The sequence below is a fragment of the Pituophis catenifer genome, unplaced genomic scaffold, assembly GCF_029215685.1.
Source record: "Pituophis catenifer annectens isolate HBS135680 unplaced genomic scaffold, rPitCat1.0.hap2 SCAF_7, whole genome shotgun sequence".
NCBI classification, from domain to species: Eukaryota; Metazoa; Chordata; class Lepidosauria; order Squamata; family Colubridae; genus Pituophis; species Pituophis catenifer.
The window spans coordinates 88,008,813-88,030,112 of record NW_027256887.1 but is presented as its reverse complement, the minus strand read 5'-3'; the positions used below and the strand labels follow the sequence as shown (position 1 = coordinate 88,030,112).

The following is a 21,300-nucleotide window of genomic DNA, read 5'->3' as shown; positions in this document are numbered from 1 at the left end:
CCCCTTTTGCGACCTTCTCGACACGCAAAGTCGAAGGGGAAGCCGGGATGTACTACCTTAAGAACCGCAATCATTCACTTAACAACTGTGGCGAGAAAAGTCGGAAAACGGGGTCCAAACTCACTTCACAGCCGTCTTGCTTAGCGGTGGGAATTTTTTTTGGGGGGGTGGGGTGCCAATTGTGGTCGTAAGTCGTGGACACTGTTAGCTTCCTTTAAAAAAAAAAAGACTAGGGGAAAAAAAAGTGAAGCACAGTGGACAAAATATTAAAATCCAAGAAGCCCTGTCTGCAGCAAGATGTTAGAATAGAATAGAGTAACAGAGTTGGAAGGGACCTTGGAGGTCTTCTAGTCCATCCCCCTGCTTAGGCAGGAAACCCTACACCATTTCGGACAAAGGATTGTCCAATCTCTTTTTAAAAAACTTCCAGTATTTCTCCTTAGTTCTAGGTTGCTTCTCTCCTTGATTAGTTTCCACCCATTGCTTCTTGTAAGCTTCCGGTGATGAAGCTCCCACGACTTCTGAATAACAGAGTAATAACAGAGCTGGAAGGGAACTTGTAGGTCATCTAGTCCAACCCCCCGTCCCCCACCCTTCACCAAGAGAGCAGATTTTCCTATATTGTACGGAATTGGTCTCTCTCTCTAAGAATATTTTCAGGTTTCAAATGCCGTGCTTGGATTGTAGAGGCACTTGGGCAGTCGAATAACCAATTAAAAGGCGATTTAAAAAAGCAGGATTCTTTATAGGCTGTTACAACAAGGGCTTGTGTCCTCTAACCGATACCAGAATTTGCTGGAAAGCAAAAGGGATAATGGCAGCAGCAGAAGTGAGTGCACTGTAATGCAAACTACACAATGCTCAAGTAGAATTAATATACCTAATGCACTACGCACGCTCGGCTGCACAGCCACAAGTCCCTAAATAGAGGCTTTTCATCTTTCTTGGCAATAGGAATAGGCAGGATTTCGGAATCATCACCTTCTTTTAACGACCCCATAATTCCTTATCTGGACAACTGAATGGAGCTGAGTGTTTACTGGCCGGATGCCTTTCCTGTCGCCAATGCGGAGTTTTGTTCGGCAGATATATTCTCATCGTGCCCAGAGAGAGAAAAGATCTGCCTCTACCTAGGATTGAACTCATAGCCTCCCGATTGTGAGCTCCACCTCTAGGCCAACGCACCACTCCTATGCAGGATTTCGGAATAAGGGGGGGGGAGGGGGGAGCCTAGGGTCTACTTAATACTTGATACAGAGCCTTGGTAGTACAGTGGTCTAAAGCAGTGGTCCCCAACCCCCGGTCCGTGGACCGGTGCCGGGCCGTGGACCGGTGCCGGGCCGTGGAGTACCTGGCACCGGGCCGCGCAGCGGCCGGGGGACATGAACGCTGCAGCGCAAAGGCTCCTGGGCCGTGCACAAAAGCTCCCGGGCCATGCACAATGGGCCGTGCGCAAAAGCTCCTGGGCCGTGCCCCCACCCCTGCGCGCGCTCAGCGGGCCGCGGCGATAAAAAGGTTGGGGACCACTGGTCTAAAGCACCCTGTTATTAAGACCAGCTGCCTGCAATTACTGCAGGTTCGAATCTCGCCAGGCTCAAGGTTGACTCAGCCTTCCATCCTTTCTAAGGTAGGTAAATTGAGGACCCAGTTTATGGGGGCAATAAGCTGACTTTGTATAAAAAATATACAAAAGGATGAAGGCTATTGCTTAACGCATTGTAAGCCGCCCTGAGTCTCCGGAGAAGGGTGGCATATAAATCAAATTAAAAAAAATAATACTAAAATGGTTCCCCTAACCCTTCTTTTAAAATAACAGGTAGTCCTTGGCTTAAGACCGCAATGTCCCAAATTTCCATTGCTAAGCAAGACTGTTTGTTTTTAGGTGAGTTCTGCCCCCATTTTACGACCTTTCCTTGTCACCGTTGTTAAGTGAATCACTGCTGGTGTTACATTAGTAGCATATCTGATCCTGGGAGAGGGACTTCTCCCCCTCTGAAGCCAATCAATCCTCCGCTACCTACCAAAATACCCCATATGATTTTTTTATTTTTATTTTTTAATTCTTTTAATTAAGAGATAGATTTGATAGAGATAATAAATGACAGCTAGGTAGGTAGGTAGGTGACAGATAAGATAGGTAAGATAGATAGATTTGATAGAGATAATAAATGGCAGCTAGTTAGATAGGTAGGTAGGTAATAGATATTTATTTTATTTTATTTATTTTATTGGATTTCTATACCGCCCTATTCCTGAAGGACTCAGGGCAGTGAACAGCCACAAAATAAAACACATAAATACAAAAATTTAAAATAAAATAAAAATGAATTAAATAATTTGGCTGAGACAAATTTAAAATACCCAATAATTTAAAAACAAATTAAAATATACATTTAAAAGGGGGAGAAGATTTAGGCCAGGCCAGCTTGATGAAATAAGAGAGCGCGTGACGGAAGATGCACAGATCCGGGATCCTGGTAGATAGATAGATAGATAGATAGATAGATAGATAGATAGATAGATAGATAGATAGATAGATAGATAAATAAAAGAACTGATAGATGATAAATGACAGATCGGTAGGTAGGTAGGTAGATAGATAGATGATTAGAGAGAGAGAGAGAGAGAGAGAGAGAGAGAGATACAGACGATAAATGATAGATAGGTAGATGATAAATGGCCACTAAACAAACTGTTGTGACTTGAGGAGCACTTGTAAACCAACACAACCTGAGAATTCGGAAGAGGTTAAAAAAAAAAAGAAAAAGGAAGTCTAGATAACAAATATGTTCTAGGATCTCCTAGAAAACGCGTAGAGAGATCAAAGCCCATTTCTAAAATAAGCCACCATCTAAACCCACCAGGATCTGAAGCGCCTTGAACAATGTGGGAGTTTTGATACACACAACACACCCTTGTCAAGTGACAAAGACATTAGTAACCAGCGGGGGTTGCCAGCATCTGAGGTTGGTGGGTGGACTTCTTCAGACAACTTCCCTGGCTTCTGTTCTCCCCCCCGCCCCCCGCCCCACTCCTCAAAATGACCTATTTTTTAAAAGAAACCTGAAAAATAAATCCGAAGGGCCCAGAATTAAGCCTGTCTTGATAGAAAGTTGCAGGCCTGTCAATCTTAATTCTGCAGGAATAAAAATCTGCAAAATCTGGAAAGGAATTAAATCTTCTTGGAGCACATGTAGATTCAAGGATTATCGAATTCAGAGAGAGAAGCAACTGTTTTCAAGGATGCTAGGCCGGGTTTGCACATGCTAAGGTTATGGTTTGTATTAACTGGGTTTACTTAACAAGCTATCAAACCCTGGTTGGGCCACCAAGCTCAGATATATTTATTTATTGTCATATTTATATGTCGCCCTTCTCCTGAAGGACTCGGGGCGGCTCACAAAATAAGCAATCCAACAATAAATAGAATTAAAATGGTACAATCCAATTTAAAACCCCAAATCCCCAGATTAAAATACATCTGGAGATATATATTATATATATATATAATATCCCATCTTTAAAGGGTGGACTTCGACTCCCAGAATTCCCTGACCACCCTTTAAAGATGGGCAGACATCAACATGCTGGCTGGAGGAACTCTGGGAGTTGAAGTCCACCCCTCCCAGGGAATTCTGGGAGTTGAAGTCCACCCCTCTTAAAACTAGCCAAAATTGGTCCATACCAACTTAGAAAGTGTACAGCAACTTTAAGAGGGGTGGACTTCAACTCCCAGAATTCCCCCAGCAAGCATGTTGATGTCCGCCCATCTTTAAAGGGTGGCCAGGGAATTCTGGGAGTCGAAGTCCACCCTTCTTAAAAATAACCAAGATTGGGACCACACCGACTTACAAAGGGAGGGTTGGATTTCAACTCCCAGAATTCCCCAACCAGCCTTTTAAAATGGGTCATCTTCAACATGCTGGCTGGGGGGAATTCTGGGAGTTGAAGTCCACCCCCTCTTAAAAGCAGCCAAGACCGGGACCACACCGACTTAGAAAGTGGACCGCAACTTTAAGAGGGGTGGATCTCAACTCCCAGAATTCCCCAGCTTGCCTTTTAAGATGGATGGTCTTCCAACATGCTGGCTGGGGGGGAATTTTGGGAGTCGAAGTCTTCCACCCTTTTTAAATTCGCCGAGATTTGAGAAACGCCGCAGCGGCCAACTTCTCCTGGTGCCTGGAAATTTCTCCTACTAATTAGCGAGCTTGGGAGAAAATGCTCTCCTGGCACCCGGGGCTTTTCAGGTTAATGATCAACTGAAGGTCCCAAATTACCGCCAGTCAAACAATGGCTCAGCTCAGAGACAAAAAAAAATAAATAAATCCTTAGTAGGGGGCACCCACCATCGAGGAGGTGGGGGTGGGGTCTGTTTTTGTTTTTTTCCTTTCAGATTTCTTTCTCCTCCTGGCCCTTCGAGGGCTCAAATCTTACCCCATGGTTGGCTAAAGGTCACCTGCCCGTTGAGGGCACCCCTTAACTCAGGGATCCCCAAACATGACAGCTTTAAGACTTGTGGACTTCAACTCCCAGAATTCTCCAGCCTTTCTGGGAGTTGAAGTCCACAAGTCTTAAAGCTGCCAAGTTTGAAGATCTCTGGTATAAATTGTTGGGTAGCTTCTGTCTCCAGCCTACAGGTAGTCCTCGACTTACAACGGTTTGTTTAATGAATTTTTTCCTGTATGGATGGACCTTTCAGAAAGTTTTTGGGGGAGGCCAGGCTCTTATTTTCAACTTGCCTTACACTGGGGTTTTTCTCCCCGCTCTCCTCTGTAAGATAGAAACTAGCAAACTCTAGGGAGAATATTTGTAAGGATGGAACGGTGGAGGAACCTGAGGGGGCTCTCTGAGCTGGGTTGTTTTCTTGCAGACGTTTTCATGACCCAACTAGGTAACAGCATCAATGCTAGAAAGGAGGAGGAGGAGGAGGAGGAAGAGGAGGAAGACTTTGGGGACCCTTGGCGCTCTCTGAGATTGGCGGTTTTCCTGCAGACGTTTCATGACCCAAGTAGGTAACGTCATCAGTGATAGAAGGGAGTAGGGCATGCAGAGAGGAGGAGGAGGAGGAGGAGGACGAGGACTTGGTGCTCTCTGAGCTTGCTGGTTTTCTCAAGAGACATTTCATGACCCAACAAAGTAACATCCTCAGTGATGGAAGGGAGTGGGGTTTGTGGAGTAGAGGAGGAAGAAAAGGAAGAGGAAGGAAGAGGAAGAAGGAAAGAAGGAAGGAGGAGGAGGAGAAGGAGAGAAAGGAGAAGGAAGAGGACTATGGGGTCCTTGGTGTAAAGTGAGCATGGTAACATCATCAGTGATGAAAGAGAGTGGGGTTTGTGGAGTAGAGGAGGAAGAGGAAGAAGGAAGGAAGGAGAAGAAGGAAGAGGAGAAGGAGAGAAAGGAGAAGGAAGCGGACTATGGGGTCCTTGGCACTCTCTGAGATTGGCGGTTTTCTTGCAGACATTTCATGACCCAACTAGGTAACAGCATCAGTGCTAGGAGGGAGTGGGGTTTGGGAGGAGGAGGAAGAGGAGGAGGACAACGACAACAATAACAACTGTGGGGCCCTTGGTGCTCTCTGAGCTGGGTTGTTTCCTTGAAGACATCTCCTGACCCTATAAGGTAACATCATCAGTGCTACAAAGGAGTGGGTTGGCTTTCTGTTTATATACTTGAATCAAGTATATAACCATTTCCTAAACTATCGACTCGGACCATCAAGCTAACAATAAACAACAGCCTAATCAAGGAACCACCAAGAAACTCCCACCAAACACCAATGGGACAAGCCACTCGTATATAAACAGGGAGCAAACCCCACCCTCCCTCGCAGCACTGATGGTGTTCCCTAGTTGGGTCACGAAACGTCTGCGAGGAAAAACCACGAGGCTCAGAGAGCAACCAGGGACCCCAAAGCAAGGGCAACTCTGCCATCCGTTTGGGGGCATGCAGGCTCTTCTTGGCGCAGGCTGAAGATCTGGGTGCCAATCATGGCACTCTTATGGGTAGAGGGGAAGAAGAGGCTGGCTGGGGAATTCCGAGAGTTGAACTTCAGCCATTTTAAAGTCGCCAAAAATTGAGAAAGACCGATAAAAGAAGAAAAGACAGGACAAGGGAAGAGTTGGAACCAGACTCCCTAAGATCATGAAACGACAGGGAGATTATTGGCATGACAGCCTCCTCCAGTTCTCCTATTGAAGGTTAAAAATAAGCACGAAGCAACGCTCCCCAGTTTAATCAATAAGCTGTAAAGTCCAAACAACTCCATTCGGAGCTCCTGCAGCACCTTTATCCAATTTGGCACTATTTACAGGAGTGGCCAAAATTGTGGAAACCTTTTGGGGGAAAAGTGCATTTTCTCAAACTAGCTAATAACAGCGCTTTTTTTTTTTTTTTTGGAGTAGTGCCCTAAAATTATATATCTGTGGAAAGATAATTCAATCAAGAATGTAATGCGGTAACTTTTAGGAAGGATTTGTTATTAGAATAGCAGTTACAGTATAAAGAAGAAAAGTGAAATATGTACAAAAATGAGATATACAAAAAATGTTCACCATAGAAAAAATTAGATATGCAAAAATGATAACCCTGTCAGTTAATCCTTAGTTGGGTAACCTTTAGCATGAATGACGGCCTTACAACGTCTTCCCACGGAGTGAACCAAGTCTTTGAGTTCTGCAGCTGTTCTAATGTGAAACCAAGATTGAATGATGGCTTCTGTTAACTAGGTTTATTGCTGGGTCGCTTCTGACTAACCAAGTTTCTTTAGTCGGCTCCATAGATTTTCCATTGGGTGAAGGTCTGGGCTATTCCCAGGCCATTCCAGCAGTGGAATAGGGTTATCTTGAAACTCCAAAGAAAAAAAAGAAGGGGTGTTATTAGCCATCAAACCTCAAAAATACAACTTTTCCCAAAAGGTTTCCACAATTTTGGCCACTACTGTAGATATTTCTCCCAAAATTTCCTGCACCACCCTGAAGAGATTGGGAAAACCTTGCTAAAGGCTTCTTGTGGCGATCACAGGCTGTCATTAAAATGTCCCTATAAATCCTCTCTTCATCCCAGGTAGTCCTTGACCTATGGCCACAACAGAGCCCAAAATTTCCATTGCTGAGAAAAGGAAACGTTAAGGGAGTTTGCCTCCATTTTACGACCTCTCTTGGCTAAGTGAATTGCTGCGTTGTTAAGTTAGTCGCTGCGAGAGAGAGAGTTGGAAGGGACCTTGGAGGTCTTCTAGTCCAACCCCCTGCTTAGACAGGAAGCCCTATACCATTGCATTTCTGGTTGTATCGCGGGAATCCGTCCAAGTAGTTGACGCCACAACCCATATGCTCACACAAAGCACGGACTAGATCTCTCGTGATCTTTCCTGCCTTCGCGCCATCCCCAATCAGGGAATCACCACCTCCGAGTATCTTGAAAAAGGCAGCTATCCCCTTCTTTTATCTAATTAATAAATTAACAAAAACAACGCTCAAATCGAGGCCCACCGTTTATTTTTGGAGAGCAAAGTCTTAGCTTTTCGAGGCAGCAAAGTATTTTGTTTTTCCTAAAAAAATAATAATAAATGCATTTCACATATCTGATTAATGCATTAATTGCTCTCATTCAATTCCTGCTCTCCACTTAATTAGGCTGAACCCCCCCTCCGCCCCCCCGCCACACACAAACAAACCCTTATTATAAAACGCTTGAAAAAAACTTCAGACTGCAAGCTGTTCTAAGCCAATTCTTATTAAGCCATTCCGGCTCCAAATATCCATTTTAATGATATTATAAGTAGATGCAGCCAGCCTCTGTTGAAGTCTGCTTTGCAAAGCTTGGGACACGGGGACACAATACACACACAATCAAACTGACAAAGCAACGACGAGACAGTGAATTTAAAAATCAAAGCCAAAGGCCCTTACAGCAGGCCAGAAACTCAGAAGAACCCAATAAAAGTTCTTTTTTTTTTTCTTTTAAGAGCAACAAGGTAAAATCTGCAATTCACCCACAGCTGAGATCACACAAGCAATTAATCAGCCGGCTCAGACAACTCATTAATCGCAGATTAAAAATATGAATTTTTAATCAGAGAGCTGCCCCTCTGAGAAATGATGTTCAGCGCTTAGAATATTGTTGTTAAATGCACCTCTTCTTTGCTATTATCCAGACAATAAAGATGTTGGCCACATCAGCCGCGCTTTTCCGAAAAATAAAAAAAATAAAAATGTGAAGAAACAATTCAAATTCAGAGGCAAAATTCAACCTGGGCCAAAAATGATAGTTAAGTCATTTATAAACAGGTTGATTTTTACTCTGTATTCTTCTTCAATAAATTCCATGTATCTGGATGCTTAAATGAGCTGGAGTTTATTGAAGAGGAATAGAGAGTAAAATCAACCTGTTTTTTTTATGAATGACCTAACTATCATTTCTGGCCCAGGTTGAATTTTGCCTCCTATGTTGAGGATGATTGTTTGTTAAGAAGCAGACTGAATTTGGGAGGTGTCGGATTAGCTACAGATTGTATGACTATTTTGTTCCACAAAGAGAAAAATAAAGACAGAATTTCTTCAAAGTCTGACTCACTCGGGGTATCTTGTGTCACCAAAACCGAGCAGAACGTTGCACAAGGAAGGACGAACGATTGTAAAAAAAAAAGAAAATTTCTAAACATCTCAACGCCGACAAATCTTTGTGAAAGATGCTTCACAAAGAGGGGCCTCGCCCAGCCAGCCCCCAAGTTTGCATCTGTTCACAAAGAAACGTCCAATGCACAAAATCTAAGCTGTCAAATTATTAATTTTCTTTCCAAAATGAAATATCCTCTAATAACTGTCATCTATTCTCCCTCAACAAATTCACTTCTACTCTCTGCCTTATTTCTTTTTCTTTTTCCCCCAAGCAAATAATCTCTTCTTAGGTTTTCAAAGAAATCTCTCTCTCTATCTAATTATCTGTTATCTGTATCTATCTATAAAAGGGACGCGGTGGCTCAGGGGCTAAGACGCCGAGCTTGTCGATTGAAAGGTCGGCAGTTCAGCGGTTCGAATCCCGAGTGCCGCGTAACGGGGGTGAGCTCCCGTGACTTGTCCCAGCTTCTGCCAACCTAGCAGTTCGAAAGCAGGTAAAAAATGCAATTAGAGAAATAGGAACCACCTTTGGTGGGAAGGTAACAGCGTTTCCGTGCGCCTTTGGCTTTGAGTCATGCCGGCCACATGACCACGGAGATGTCTTTGGACAGCGCTGGCTCTTCGGCTTTGAAACGGAGATGAGCACCGCCCCCTAGAGTCGGGAACGGCTAGCACAGATGTGCGAGGGGAACCTTTACCTTTATATCTATCTATCTATCTATCTATCTATCTATCTATCTATCTATCTATCTATCATCTATCCTATCTAATCTATCATATCTATCTATCTACATTATCTATCATATCTATCTTATCTATAATCTCTCTCTCCATCTTTCTTTCTTTCCTTTCTTTCTTATCATCTATCTACATTATCCTATCTATCTATCTATCTATCTATCTATCTATCTATCTATCTATCTATCTATCTCTCTCTCTATCTATCTATCTATCTATCTATCTATCATCTATATCTATCTATCTACATTATCCATCATCTCTATCTACATTATCTATCATCTATATCTATCTACAATATTATCCATCATCTATATCATCTATATCTATTTACATTAACTATCATCCATATCTATCTACATTATCTATCATATCTATTTTATCTATAATCTCTCTCCATCTTTCTTTCCTTTCTTATCATCTATCTACATTATCTATCATATCTATCTACCTACCTATCATATCTATCTATCTATCTATCTATCTATCTATCTAATCTGTAATCTCTCTCTCTCCATCTTTCTTTCTTTTTCTTTTTCTTTCTTTCCTACTTCCAGGGTACCTCCTGTATGCACAAATTTTAAAACCCACCAATTGTATGTAATACAGGTAGTCCTCAAATTACAACAGTTCATTTAATGACCGTTCAAAGTTATAACGGGACTGAAAAAAGTGACTTATATGACCATTTTTCACACTTATGACCATTGCAGGATTCCCATGGTTATGTGATCAAAATTAAGACGCTTGCGAATGGACTCACATTTATGACGGTTGCAGGTGTCCCTGGGTCAGGTGATCCCTTTTGCGACTTACAACAATCAAAGTCAATGGGAAAGACAGATTCACTTAACAACTATGTTACTAATTTAACAACGGCAGTGATTCACTTAACAACTATGGCAAGAAAGGTCACAAAATGGGGCAAAATTAACTTAACAAACGTCTCGCTTCACTACAAAAATTGGGGGGGCCTCAATTGCGGTCGTAAATCGAGGACTACCTGTATACAGGTACATAGCAAGCAGAGATAAATTTATTTATTTATTGAATTTATATGCCGCCCATCTCACTACTAGAGGAATTCTAGAATGAATCTCAGTTTGGAGTGTGGTGGCTCCACTATTTACTCTATATTTTCACCTCGATTTTGCAAAGGGTGTTTTAAAGATAAACAACAGGAAGATTCTAGCGAGCCATTAATACAATTGTGGTTTGGTTAAAAACAAAACAACATTCTGGACTTCAGGACAGTGATCACTTTTTCATATTAACCCCTGTGAGTAAAGCAGAAGGAAAGGCAGCTGACACAATGACAGGAAAAGCTGCCTATAAATGGAACCAGCAATATTGGGGAGACTTACAATATTGGTTACCAATAGTTACCATGGACTTGGTTCTCTATAAATTAGTAAATGTTTCGTTGTTTACTATTCAAATAATATTTTGTAGCCTCTATAGATCTGGGATGAGGGTTCAAATGATTGATTCCTCCTTTTAATCCATTAAATTATATATTTAGTTACATGTTTATTCAGCTAGATGAGCAGCAAACAAGTCTCATAAATAAATATTTTAAGGAAGACAATTCCAGGCTGAAGCCATTTCCTAAAACAATTATTTTGTTTCTACACACACACACACACACACACACACACACACACACACTCGTAGTCCTCGACTTACACCACTTCATTCTGACAAGCAGTGTCAACGGGGGAAGCCGGATTCACTTAACAACCGTGTTGCTAACTTAACCGCAGTGATTAACAACTTAAGAACAGTGGCAAGAAAGATTAATAAAATGGAGCAAAATTCACTTAAGAACAGTGTTGCTTAGCAACATAAATTTTGGGCTTGATTGTGGTTGTAAGTCGATGGATAGATGGATGGATAGATAGATAAATAGATAGACAGACCGACAGATAGCGGTAGGTAGGTAGGTAGGCTGGTTGGATTGATGGAGGGAGGGAGGGAGGTAGTAGGTCAATGGATGATGGATGGATAGGGATAGATAGCCAGAGGTAGGTAGGTAGGTTGGTTGGTTGGATAGATTGATAGGTAGATAGATAAAGAGAGAGAGAGAGAGAGAGAGAGAGAGAGAGAGAGAGAGAGAGAGAGAGAGAGAGAGAGAGAGATGGATGGATGGATGTAGTGGGTCAATGGATGATGGATGGATAGAGATAGACAGACTGACTGACTGACTGACAGAGGTAGGTAGGTTGATTGGTTGGATAGATTGATGGATAGATGGATGGATAGATGGATAGATAGATAAAGAGCACCCTGTTATTAACACAGCTGCCTGCAATTTCTGCTGGTTCGAATCTCTCCAAGGCTCAAGGTTGACTCAGCCTTCCATCCTTTCTAAGGTAGGTGAAATGAGGACCCAGTTTGTGGGGGCAATAAGCTGACTTTGTATAAAATATACAAAAGAATGAAGGCTATTGCTTAACGCATTGTAAGCCGCCCTGAGTCTCCGGAGAAGGGCGGCATATAAATCAAATTAAAAAAAAAAAAAGAGATGAATGGATGGATGGATAGATGTAGTGGGTCAATGGATGATGGATGGATAGGGATAGAAGGTTGGATGGATGGATGGAGATAGACAGACAGAGGTAGGTAGGTAGGTAGGTAGATAGGTAGGCAGGCTGGCTGGATTGATGGAGGGAGGGAGGGAGGGAGGGATGTAGTAGGTCGATGGATGGATGGATGGATGGATGGATAGATAGATAGATACTGCCTAAGGTTATTAGTAAAGTAGCATATAAAATATTAACTATATTAATAAAAAATAATAAAGCAGAAATGACAAAGAATCATCATTTTGGAAAAAGGGCTTAAACCCAGAATCGTGTCCATTAACATGTGGCTTAAAATCTCTCTTACTATTCACACAGACAGAAGTACCCATCCTTGCAGAGACCTCATGCCACCCAGAATGGTACAACTGTTGTAGCCCAAGTGCCTCTTGTATAATATCCAAGTTTTAGGTCTCTGCCAATTATAGGGAATATACTTAAGATATGCTTAAGTGTATTTTTAAAAATACTTCAGCTCTTCCACGGAAGCTAACTCCTGCTCCGAACACGACTGCAGGTGCCCTCCCTCCCAAAACACTCCATTTAATTTTTTAAATAATTTCAGAATCCAGGAAAAAAATGAAGCCAACCAACCACCAGTAAAACCACACCACAAAGGAAAGAAAAATTCACCTTTCTCAGATGGTCCCACACAATGGAAGTTGTACAAAATAGTTCAAACACAACAAGGAACTAAGTTGTGTTCCTTGTGTATAAGAGAGTCCATTGCATAATTTCCTCTGCAGAAAATTGGAGGAAACATCTTTTTTTGGGGGGTGGGGGAGATGTTAACCTACTACAGGTAGGCCTCGACTTACAACAATTTTCACTTAGTGACGGTCCGAAGTTACAACAGCACTGAAAATAGTGAATTATGATCGGTTTTTTCCACACTTACGACCGTTGCAGTATCCCCGTGGTCAGGGGATTTATATTCGGATGCTTGAAAACGGACTCATATTTATGACGGTTGCAATGTCCCGGAGTTACGTGATCCCCTTTTGCGATCTTCTGGCAAGCCAAGTCAAGGGGGGGAAGCTGGATTCGCTTAACAAATGAGTTTTTAATTTAACAATTGCACTGATTAACAAATGTAACAAGGAAAGTCGTCGAATGGGGCAAAACGTGACAAATTTCTCACTTAGCAACATAAGCTTTGGCCTCAGTTGTGGTCGTAAGTCGAGGACTACCTGAATCTGAGAATGCTAAAAATATAAAGATGGTCCCCAACTTATATTCATTTAGCAACCATTCAAAGTTACCACTGCACTGGAAAAAGGAACTTACAGCCAGTCCTCACACTTATGACGGTTGCACCATTCCCAGAGTCATCTGATTAAACTGCAGGTGCTTGGCCTGTATTCACAGCAGGTCATGTGCCAAGCAAAGTCAATAGGAAGAAAGGCGGATTCGCTTAACGACCGTGGCAAAAAAAAAAAAAAAAAAAAGGTAAAATCAGGAGCGACTCACTTTGCAACTGGGAAATTCTAAGTCGTAAGTCAAGGACAACCCGTGCTGCTTTAGAATCAAGGAGCTTTGTTCCCTCTTTTGATTAACTGGCACCTATTCTCAGCCCCATTTCTGAGAAGAGAAGAAGAGTGAAAAAGTAGGAATTGTCTAACACTATCCCTTTCCCCCAAAAAAGGGACTCAAATAAGCATAAGTTTGGTTATCGTCTGGGGAAGAAAACCCATGTAAACCTATAATTGGAATTTCATTGCAAAGAAAGCTGGAATTTAGTTGCGCTAAGACAAGAATAGAAATCTGCCACGAGCCCAGCATTCCCACAACACATCCACCCAACTTTCCGGATAGATACGATTCACAAATCCTTAGTACATTTCTGAGTTTCGACCCATTCATCCCAGATATTGAAAAAGTAGCTCAGAATAAAATGGAATTAAGGATAGCACCAGGCAGCTTATACCAGAAAGTGGGAGGTGGGTGAGTAGCGAGTTCAAGTCTCGACTTAGCCATGAAAGCCAGTTGGGTGACTTTGGGCCAATCACCAGGAGACAGGGAGTTCTAGTCCCACCTTAGCCATGGGAAGCCGGTTGGGTGACTTTGGGCCAGTCACCAGGAGACGGGGAGTTCTAGTCCCACCTTAGCCATGGGAAGCCGGTTGGGATGACTTTGGGCCAATCACCAGGAGACGGGGAGTTCTAGTCCCACCTTAGCCATGGGAAGCCGGTTGGGTGACTTTGGGCCAGTCACCAGGAGACGGGGAGTTCTAGTCCCACCTTAGCCATGGGAAGCCGGTTGGGTGACTTTGGGCCAATCACCAGGAGACGGGGAGTTCTAGTCCCACCTTAGCCATGGGAAGCCGGTTGGGTGACTTTGGGCCAATCACCAGGAGACAGGGAGTTCTAGTCCCACCTTAGCCATGGGAAGCCGGTTGGGTGACTTTGGGCCAGTCACCAGGAGACGGGGAGTTCTAGTCCCACCTTAGCCATGGGAAGCCGGTTGGGATGGCTTTGGGCCAATCACCGGGAGACGGGGAGTTCTAGTCCCACCTTAGCCATGGGAAGCCGGTTGGGTAACTTTGGATCAATCACCAGGAGACGGGGAATTCTAGTCCCACCTTAGCCATGGGAAGCCGGTTGGGTGACTTTGGGCCAATCACGGGAGACGGGGAGTTCTAGTCCCACCTTAGCCATGGGAAGCCGGTTGGGTAACTTTGGATCAATCACCAGGAGACGGGGAATTCTAGTCCCACCTTAGCCATGGGAAGCCGGTTGGGTGACTTTGGGCCAATCACCGGGAGACGGGGAGTTCTAGTCCCACCTTAGCCATGGGAAGCCGGTTGGGTAACTTTGGATCAATCACCAGGAGACGGGGAATTCTAGTCCCACCTTAGCCATGGGAAGCCGGTTGGGTGACTTTGGGCCAATCACCGGGAGACGGGGAGTTCTAGTCCCACCTTAGCCATGGGAAGCCGGTTGGGTGACTTTGGGCCAATCACCGGGAGATGGCGAGTTCTAGTCCCGCCTCAGCCATGAAAGCCAGCTGGGTGGCTTTGGGCCAGTCACCAGGAGACGGGGAGTTCTAATCCCAATCCTAAGCATGAAAGCTGGCTGGGTGACTTGGGCCAGTCTCTCTCTCTCTCTCTCTCTCTCTCTCTCTCTTGTTGTGGGGGAAATAGTAGGAAAACAGTGTGATAGATTTGCTTGCCGAGTTATTTGTAGGAGGAAATAATAATAAAGGCAAAAATAAATACCTTTTTAGATTCAAGCTAAAAGATGGCCCCTCAACCATCTACCTACCCTTGCTTTAAAAAAAAATCAGCAAAGCGGCTGCCTCAAAAGTTTAATTTTAACCCAATTGTGGGCCATAAAAGGAACATTCCACACTACTAAAAAAAAAAAAAATACGTTGAGACTTTGGAGAAAGTTCAGAGAAGAGCAGCTAAGAGGATCAAAGGCCTGGAGACTAAAACATATGAAGAACGGTTGCAGGAACTGGCTTTGGCCAGTCTAGAGCCTTGGTGGCACAGCGGACTAAAGTGCTGTTAAAGTAGCACTTAGCTGCCAGCTGCCTGCAATTATTGCGAGTTCAAATCTCACCAGGCTCAAGGTTGACTCAGCCTTCCGTCCTTCCGAGGTAGGTAAAATGAGGACCAGGATTGTGGGGGCCATAAGCTGACTTTGTATAAAAAAGAACACCGCTTAGGGGGGGGCCGAAAGCCCTACTAAGCAGGTATATACAAAAGTATGAAGGCTGTTGCTTAACGCATTGTAAGCCACCCTGAGTCTCCGGAGAAGGGCGGCATATAAATCGAACCAATAAATAAATAAATAGAGAAAAGAAGGACTTGGGGGGGTGGGGTGAAGACATGATAGGTAGCAGCCTTCCAATCTTTGAGGGGCTGCCTCAAAGAAGAGGGGGGGGGGTTTCCATCCTATTCTCCAAAGCACCCGAAGGCAGGACAAGAAGCAACGGATGAAAACTCATCAAGCAAACTTCCTAACAGCGAGGACAATTAACCCAGTGGAAAAAGCTTGCCACCAGACGTTGTGGAGGTTTTTAAGAAGAGACCGGACAGCGCCTTGTCTCTCTGAGATGGACTCTTAGGTTCTCCTGCTTGTGCAGGGGGTTGGGCTAGAAGACCTCCAAGGTCCCCTTTTAGCTGAACATCTCTGAGCTGTTTGCAAAGTCGAGGCCGAACAAATGGCACCCATCGTGCTTCCCGGCCCCCAGCTGAAGCCTTGATCTGGCACAGGCCGTTCTCGCTGGCTGGCTGCAACCTTCAGGCAGGCCTCCCCCCCCCCCGCCCCCTTTTTCCCAGCCCCCTGCTTGGGTGTATAGACACCCTCTTGTCACACTCTCCATCAGCTGTTTGGGCTGTTCCGCCCAGGGCTCAATTTCCGGGTAGTAACAGAACAGCCAATCAGCTGATTTCTAAGCTCAGCCCAGGGCCTTTTTTTTTTTTGCCTGCAAACACTTTTCCAAAACAAGCAAGCTGCCCAGCCACTTCCGGACTGGGGAAGGGAGGGAATCCATGGGCCGGCGGGGAAGGGGAAAGGACTCCACTGACAAACCTGTAAGGCCCAGTCCAAAATTCCCCAAACCTTTCCCCCCCAAAAAAAAAAAAAAAAAAAAAAGGGAGGTGGGGAGGGAAGAAAAGAGAGACTTGGAAAACTTATTTTTTTTTTAAAAAAAAAATTGCAGCCATCCACTTCCCGATCTCCGTATTAAGAAAGGCACCCAAAAAAGGAGACAGGGGAAAAGCAGCTTGCTTTGACCCAAGTCACAAGAGAGGAGGGGAGCAGGTACCCCCCAAACGATGCAGTCCGTGCAAAGCACGCCCCAAAACGCCCAGCTTCTTCTTTTCGGAGGTTTGCACAACTACCGCGTTAAGAGAAGCGTCCAAAAAAGCAGCCCGGTGACTCAGAGCGTGCAATTACCCAAATGAGGTTTTTTTTTTTTTTTCCCTTCTCCCTTTAAACACGGGGAAGAAGTTTTGCCCCCGTGATGCAGGAGGAGGAGGAGGAGGAGGAGGAGGCCGGATAACCAACCTCAAACTCCGGGCTTGCAAGGAAGGGGTGTACAAAAAAGGCCTTGGCCCAGCCAGAAGCCAAAATAGGAAGGCAGTAGGGCGAAAGGAAAGGAAAGGAAAAAAAAAAACAACAACCAGCCCAAACTAGCAAAGAGAAAACACACAGCTCCAAAAGGCAAGGCCACATTTGTTATTTTCTCTACCCACATCCCGTGTCGTTGTCGTTGCAAAGTCAAAATACTGGCTTGCCAGCCCAAAGTCAAGATTATAGGGCAAAAAGAAAAAAAGAAAAAAAAAGAGGCTGTACTTCCAAACCAGGAACGGCAGAATGAAACTAACAACAAAAAAAAAAAGGAGGTAGCTTTTCACTCGGGTAACACCTAGGAGCAACAAGGGTGGCGGAGGATATTATCCAAGAAATTAAGCCCATTTAGGAAACGAGCCTTCTTCGGAACTAAGCCCGAATTAAAAAATCCGTGGCACCTTCCTAAACATGGTTAGGATTCCTGCTGAGTTGCCGTAAAGCCAAGGCCTGCGGAAAAAACCCAACCTTAACTATAGAGAGAGAAAGAGAAAAGTGAAGTGGGCAAACCACAGACAACAAAAGAGATCTATTCTGTCATTCCACACAAGACACAAAAACTTGCAGACCCAGGAGAAATTGGCCTAGCTCACTTAAAATACCAAGAATTATAATCAGAGGCCTGGTCAGAGAGCTTTTTTTCAAAGAATCTCTATGGTTCTTTTGTTGAACAGAAAAAAAGAGACCAGCAGCTTAATAGTCCAACGGGAGAAAATGCTATTTTCCTTTTTTTTTTTTCTTCCACCCCCTCTATCCACCATCGAATTAAAACAGCGACCACACCACCAATATATGCCACACGGAATCTCACATATATATATTTCACAGGTCCTGTGTTCTTTTGTCTCCAAAAATATATATATATAAATAAATTAAAAAGCCCACTGTGATCTCTTAACATTCACAAAGCCACAAAGTGAATAGGGATGGGGGGAGAGAGAGAGAGGGAGATCAGTAGACGAGAGAAAGAACGAGGGCCCAGTGGGGCTCGTCTCCCCAGAATCTCGCTGCCTTTTCAAAAAAAAAAATGTAGATATAATGAGAATTTTTGTCACCGAACAGCTGGAGTTCTAAGCCTTCTCCCCAACCAGCAGAAATTAACCATCCAATGCAATTTGTTATTGGAAGGGAGGACATGCATATGCAATTCCCGGATAAAAATAGCTTTGATTCCAGAAGCAATCACGAGCCACTTCCTATTTATTAAAAACATTATTATTATTATTTTTTTTAAAAAAAGGAAGATCTAGGCGCATTATCAAAGAACCGGTTTTGTTGTTTTTGTGCTGTTGTCGTTTCTTTCCCAAAAACAAAACACGGAAAAGCTAAACCATCACGCGCCACCATAAAAATAACAATTTGACCCCAGCAAACCCCAATCTAAATAAGTTTGTTTTATCTCTCCCAACTAAAGGCTATTTGTAAATCCCCCCCCCTCTTTACATACCTAATTCCTTCACGATTAAATTCTCCAGGGAGAGGTTAACACATTCAATAAACATCTCCGAAGTGCATTTCTGGCTGACTCTTGTCAATTGCAACCAATCTGTCTTTTCCTCCCCACCACCTGATAAACAGGACGATTAACACAACAATTCTACAAACCAACATAATAATTCAGCAGCTTTCTTCCCCAACACACACACACACACAGGCCCATCATATCCGAACGCATCACAGTCAAATCTTATTAGGCCAAGAACGAAATAGGGAATAAATAAATAAATCCAGATTCTTTAGAAAGAAATCTCCAGCGAAGTGTTACATAAACAACAACAAAAAAAAAACAAACCCACAACACACCAACAAACCCCCAAACAGCAGCAGGACAAGGGAAGGAAGAGGGGCTACGAGAGTTTTTCGGCATCATTTTTTTCCAAGCCTGGTTTAACCACGGTTACTCCAGGCCTACTCTAACCAGGTTTGATTTCCAACACCACCCCTCCTCTTAGTTTTGCTGGCATCGGAAGCTTCCCGAAAAAGCAGCCTGGAACTAAATTAAGGAACTAGTAACACACCATCAGACAAGGACCATCCGATGGAAACTGTCAACAACCTGCCCACCCACCCAAAAAAACCCCCTTGGTTGTCTCCAACTCATTCTGGCCTGTAGCCACCCCTTCCCCAATAAGGCTATATTCAAGCTAGCTGTTGAGGCTGGAGGGAGCTGTGTATTATTATATTATTATTATTGATTTTATTATTGTTATTATTATTATTACAATGTTATACTATCCCACCCCCCAAAAATTGAAGAGGTATTGAAAAACTGGGGAAAATAAGACCAGCTTTCTTGCTTTTCTCCTTCCATCCCGACTTGTTTAATCGAAGATAAATTCTCTGGCAATGCCTCCCACCACCAGAGAGGATACGGAGGACAATAAAGTGTCCCCCCCCCCCCCCCGACACACACACACAGACAGACCCCAGCCCCAAAGAGACTCGTGCAATAAGGATAATTGTGATTTTTTTTTCTCCCCTTCCCCAGGGTGGTTTCTATAGGGAGAAATAGGGGGTGGGAGGGGGGGGCAGCAGCTGCTGGCTGGGGAAGGTGAGGATAGGTGGGGTTCCATTATTTGCTCATTTGTGAGAGGGGGGGGTTGACACCTCAGCAATTTCCAGGGAAATGGGGAGGGGGGAGAAGAAAAGGAGAAATAAATATTTTGTTTTATAATAAAAGGTCTCTCTTTGCAGGCCAAGGAAGGGGTGTTGTTGACACTGAGCAGGAGGGGAAAATGTCTCCCCTCGGGTTCGGATTGGAGGGGGGGGGAAGATAAGGCTTAAACCCACCCACCCTTTCCAAGGGGGAAATAGGAAGGAGGGGGGTTTAATTTGAGGAGGGGGGGACTTCCAACCACAGGGCCTCTTTTGAGGCCTTGGTGGGTTGAAGCCCGACACGGATATCCCTAAAGGAATTTGGGGAGGGGGGGGTGTCCAATTTCTCTCTCTTTAAGGTGTTTCCCCCCCCCCTTCTTGGCTACCTTAACAGCCCCCCCACCCCCACTTTTAAAAAAAAAAGGCCAAAGAAAAGACCCCCCCTCCCCTTTCCAGCTCTCTTGCTTCCTTGGCAAAACCCTGTGACCCTTGGCTCTCCCCCACCCCCCACCCCAATTTGGCAGCCCCTCCCCTTGCCCAAGGGGGGGCTGGTTCTCCCCCCCTTTTTGGAAGAGGGGGGGCAAAGTCAGGAGTTTGGGATATTAGGGAAAGGAGGGGAGGGGAAGAAAAAAAACAGGGCCTGTTCTCTAGTTTGGGTGGAGTGAGGGGGGGCTCCATTCATCCCCAGCACCTGGACCCCCCCAAAAAAAGAAGCCCCCCCTCCTTTTCATTGCTTCTGCAAGGGGAGGGGGGCCCCCCTCAGATATTCTAGGGGGAGGGGGCTCCCCACACAACAGCCCCCCCCTCTCCCATGCGAAAGGGGGGGGCTCCTCGTTCTCCCCCTCCCCCCCCCACACACACAACAGCCCCCCCCCTCTCTCCCCTCTTTCTCCAGGAAGGATACAGCTTGACCACGTCGGTGTCCATCCGCCTCTTGCCCGGGCTGGGGGAGGACATGGTGCCCCCCCGGCCGGCGGCCCCTCCCGGGCGGAGTCTCGAGCGAGGCCTGTCAGGACCCCTCGGCGCGCGGGGACTTGGGGGGGGGAGTGCTTCGTCGGGGAGGGGGCCCGCGGTGCGCCTGCGCGGAGGCCTCCCTCGCGAGCCCTCCCTTCGCGAGCCGGCTCTTCCTGCCCCGCGGCTGCCCCCCCCCCCTCCGCTCCGCTGCCGCCGCTGCTGATTTCTCCTTCTCCTTCTTCCTCCTCCGCCGCTGCTTCCTGCGCCCGCCCGCACCCCAATCGCCGCTTCTTCTCTCTCGGCCGCTCGCTCGGCTCTGCCAAAGCCTCTCGCTGGGCTCCTGACGTCACCCACAGTGACCTCATCGCTCGGGGCTCGCCTCATTGGGCGGGCGGGGGGGGAGCCACGCCCTCCTGGGGGCGGAGGCTTTTCTCTTCCCCACCCCCCACCCGAGAGGCATGCCGGGAGAGGTAGTTTTTCTCCTCCTGCTGCTCAGGCTTCAACACCTCTTTGCAGGCCTCTCCCCTCTGTTCAAATTTATTTTATTTATTTATTTGTTTGTTTGTTTATTTATTTATTTACTTATTTATTTTATTGGATTTATATACCGCCCTACTCCTGAAGGACTCAGGGCAGCGAACAGCCACAGAATAAAACACATAAATACAAAAATTTAAAAACGAATTAAATAATTTGGCCGAGACAAATCGTGGTGGTCCTCGACGTACGACCACGGCGGAG

General features: G+C 45.0%; 1 protein-coding gene across 1 annotated transcript in view; it reads right to left on the bottom strand.

Annotated features, from left to right (window-relative positions):
• The window catches only part of UBE2H (ubiquitin conjugating enzyme E2 H), a 58,043-nt gene extending 37,147 nt beyond the window's left edge, over positions 1-20,896 (bottom strand). The window contains exon 1 of the mRNA XM_070946875.1: positions 20,510-20,896. Coding sequence (XP_070802976.1) covers positions 20,510-20,562 — 53 coding nt within the window. The 5' untranslated portion in view covers positions 20,563-20,896. The remainder of the gene's footprint in view (positions 1-20,509) is intronic.
• Positions 20,897-21,300: the final 404 nt, after the last annotated feature.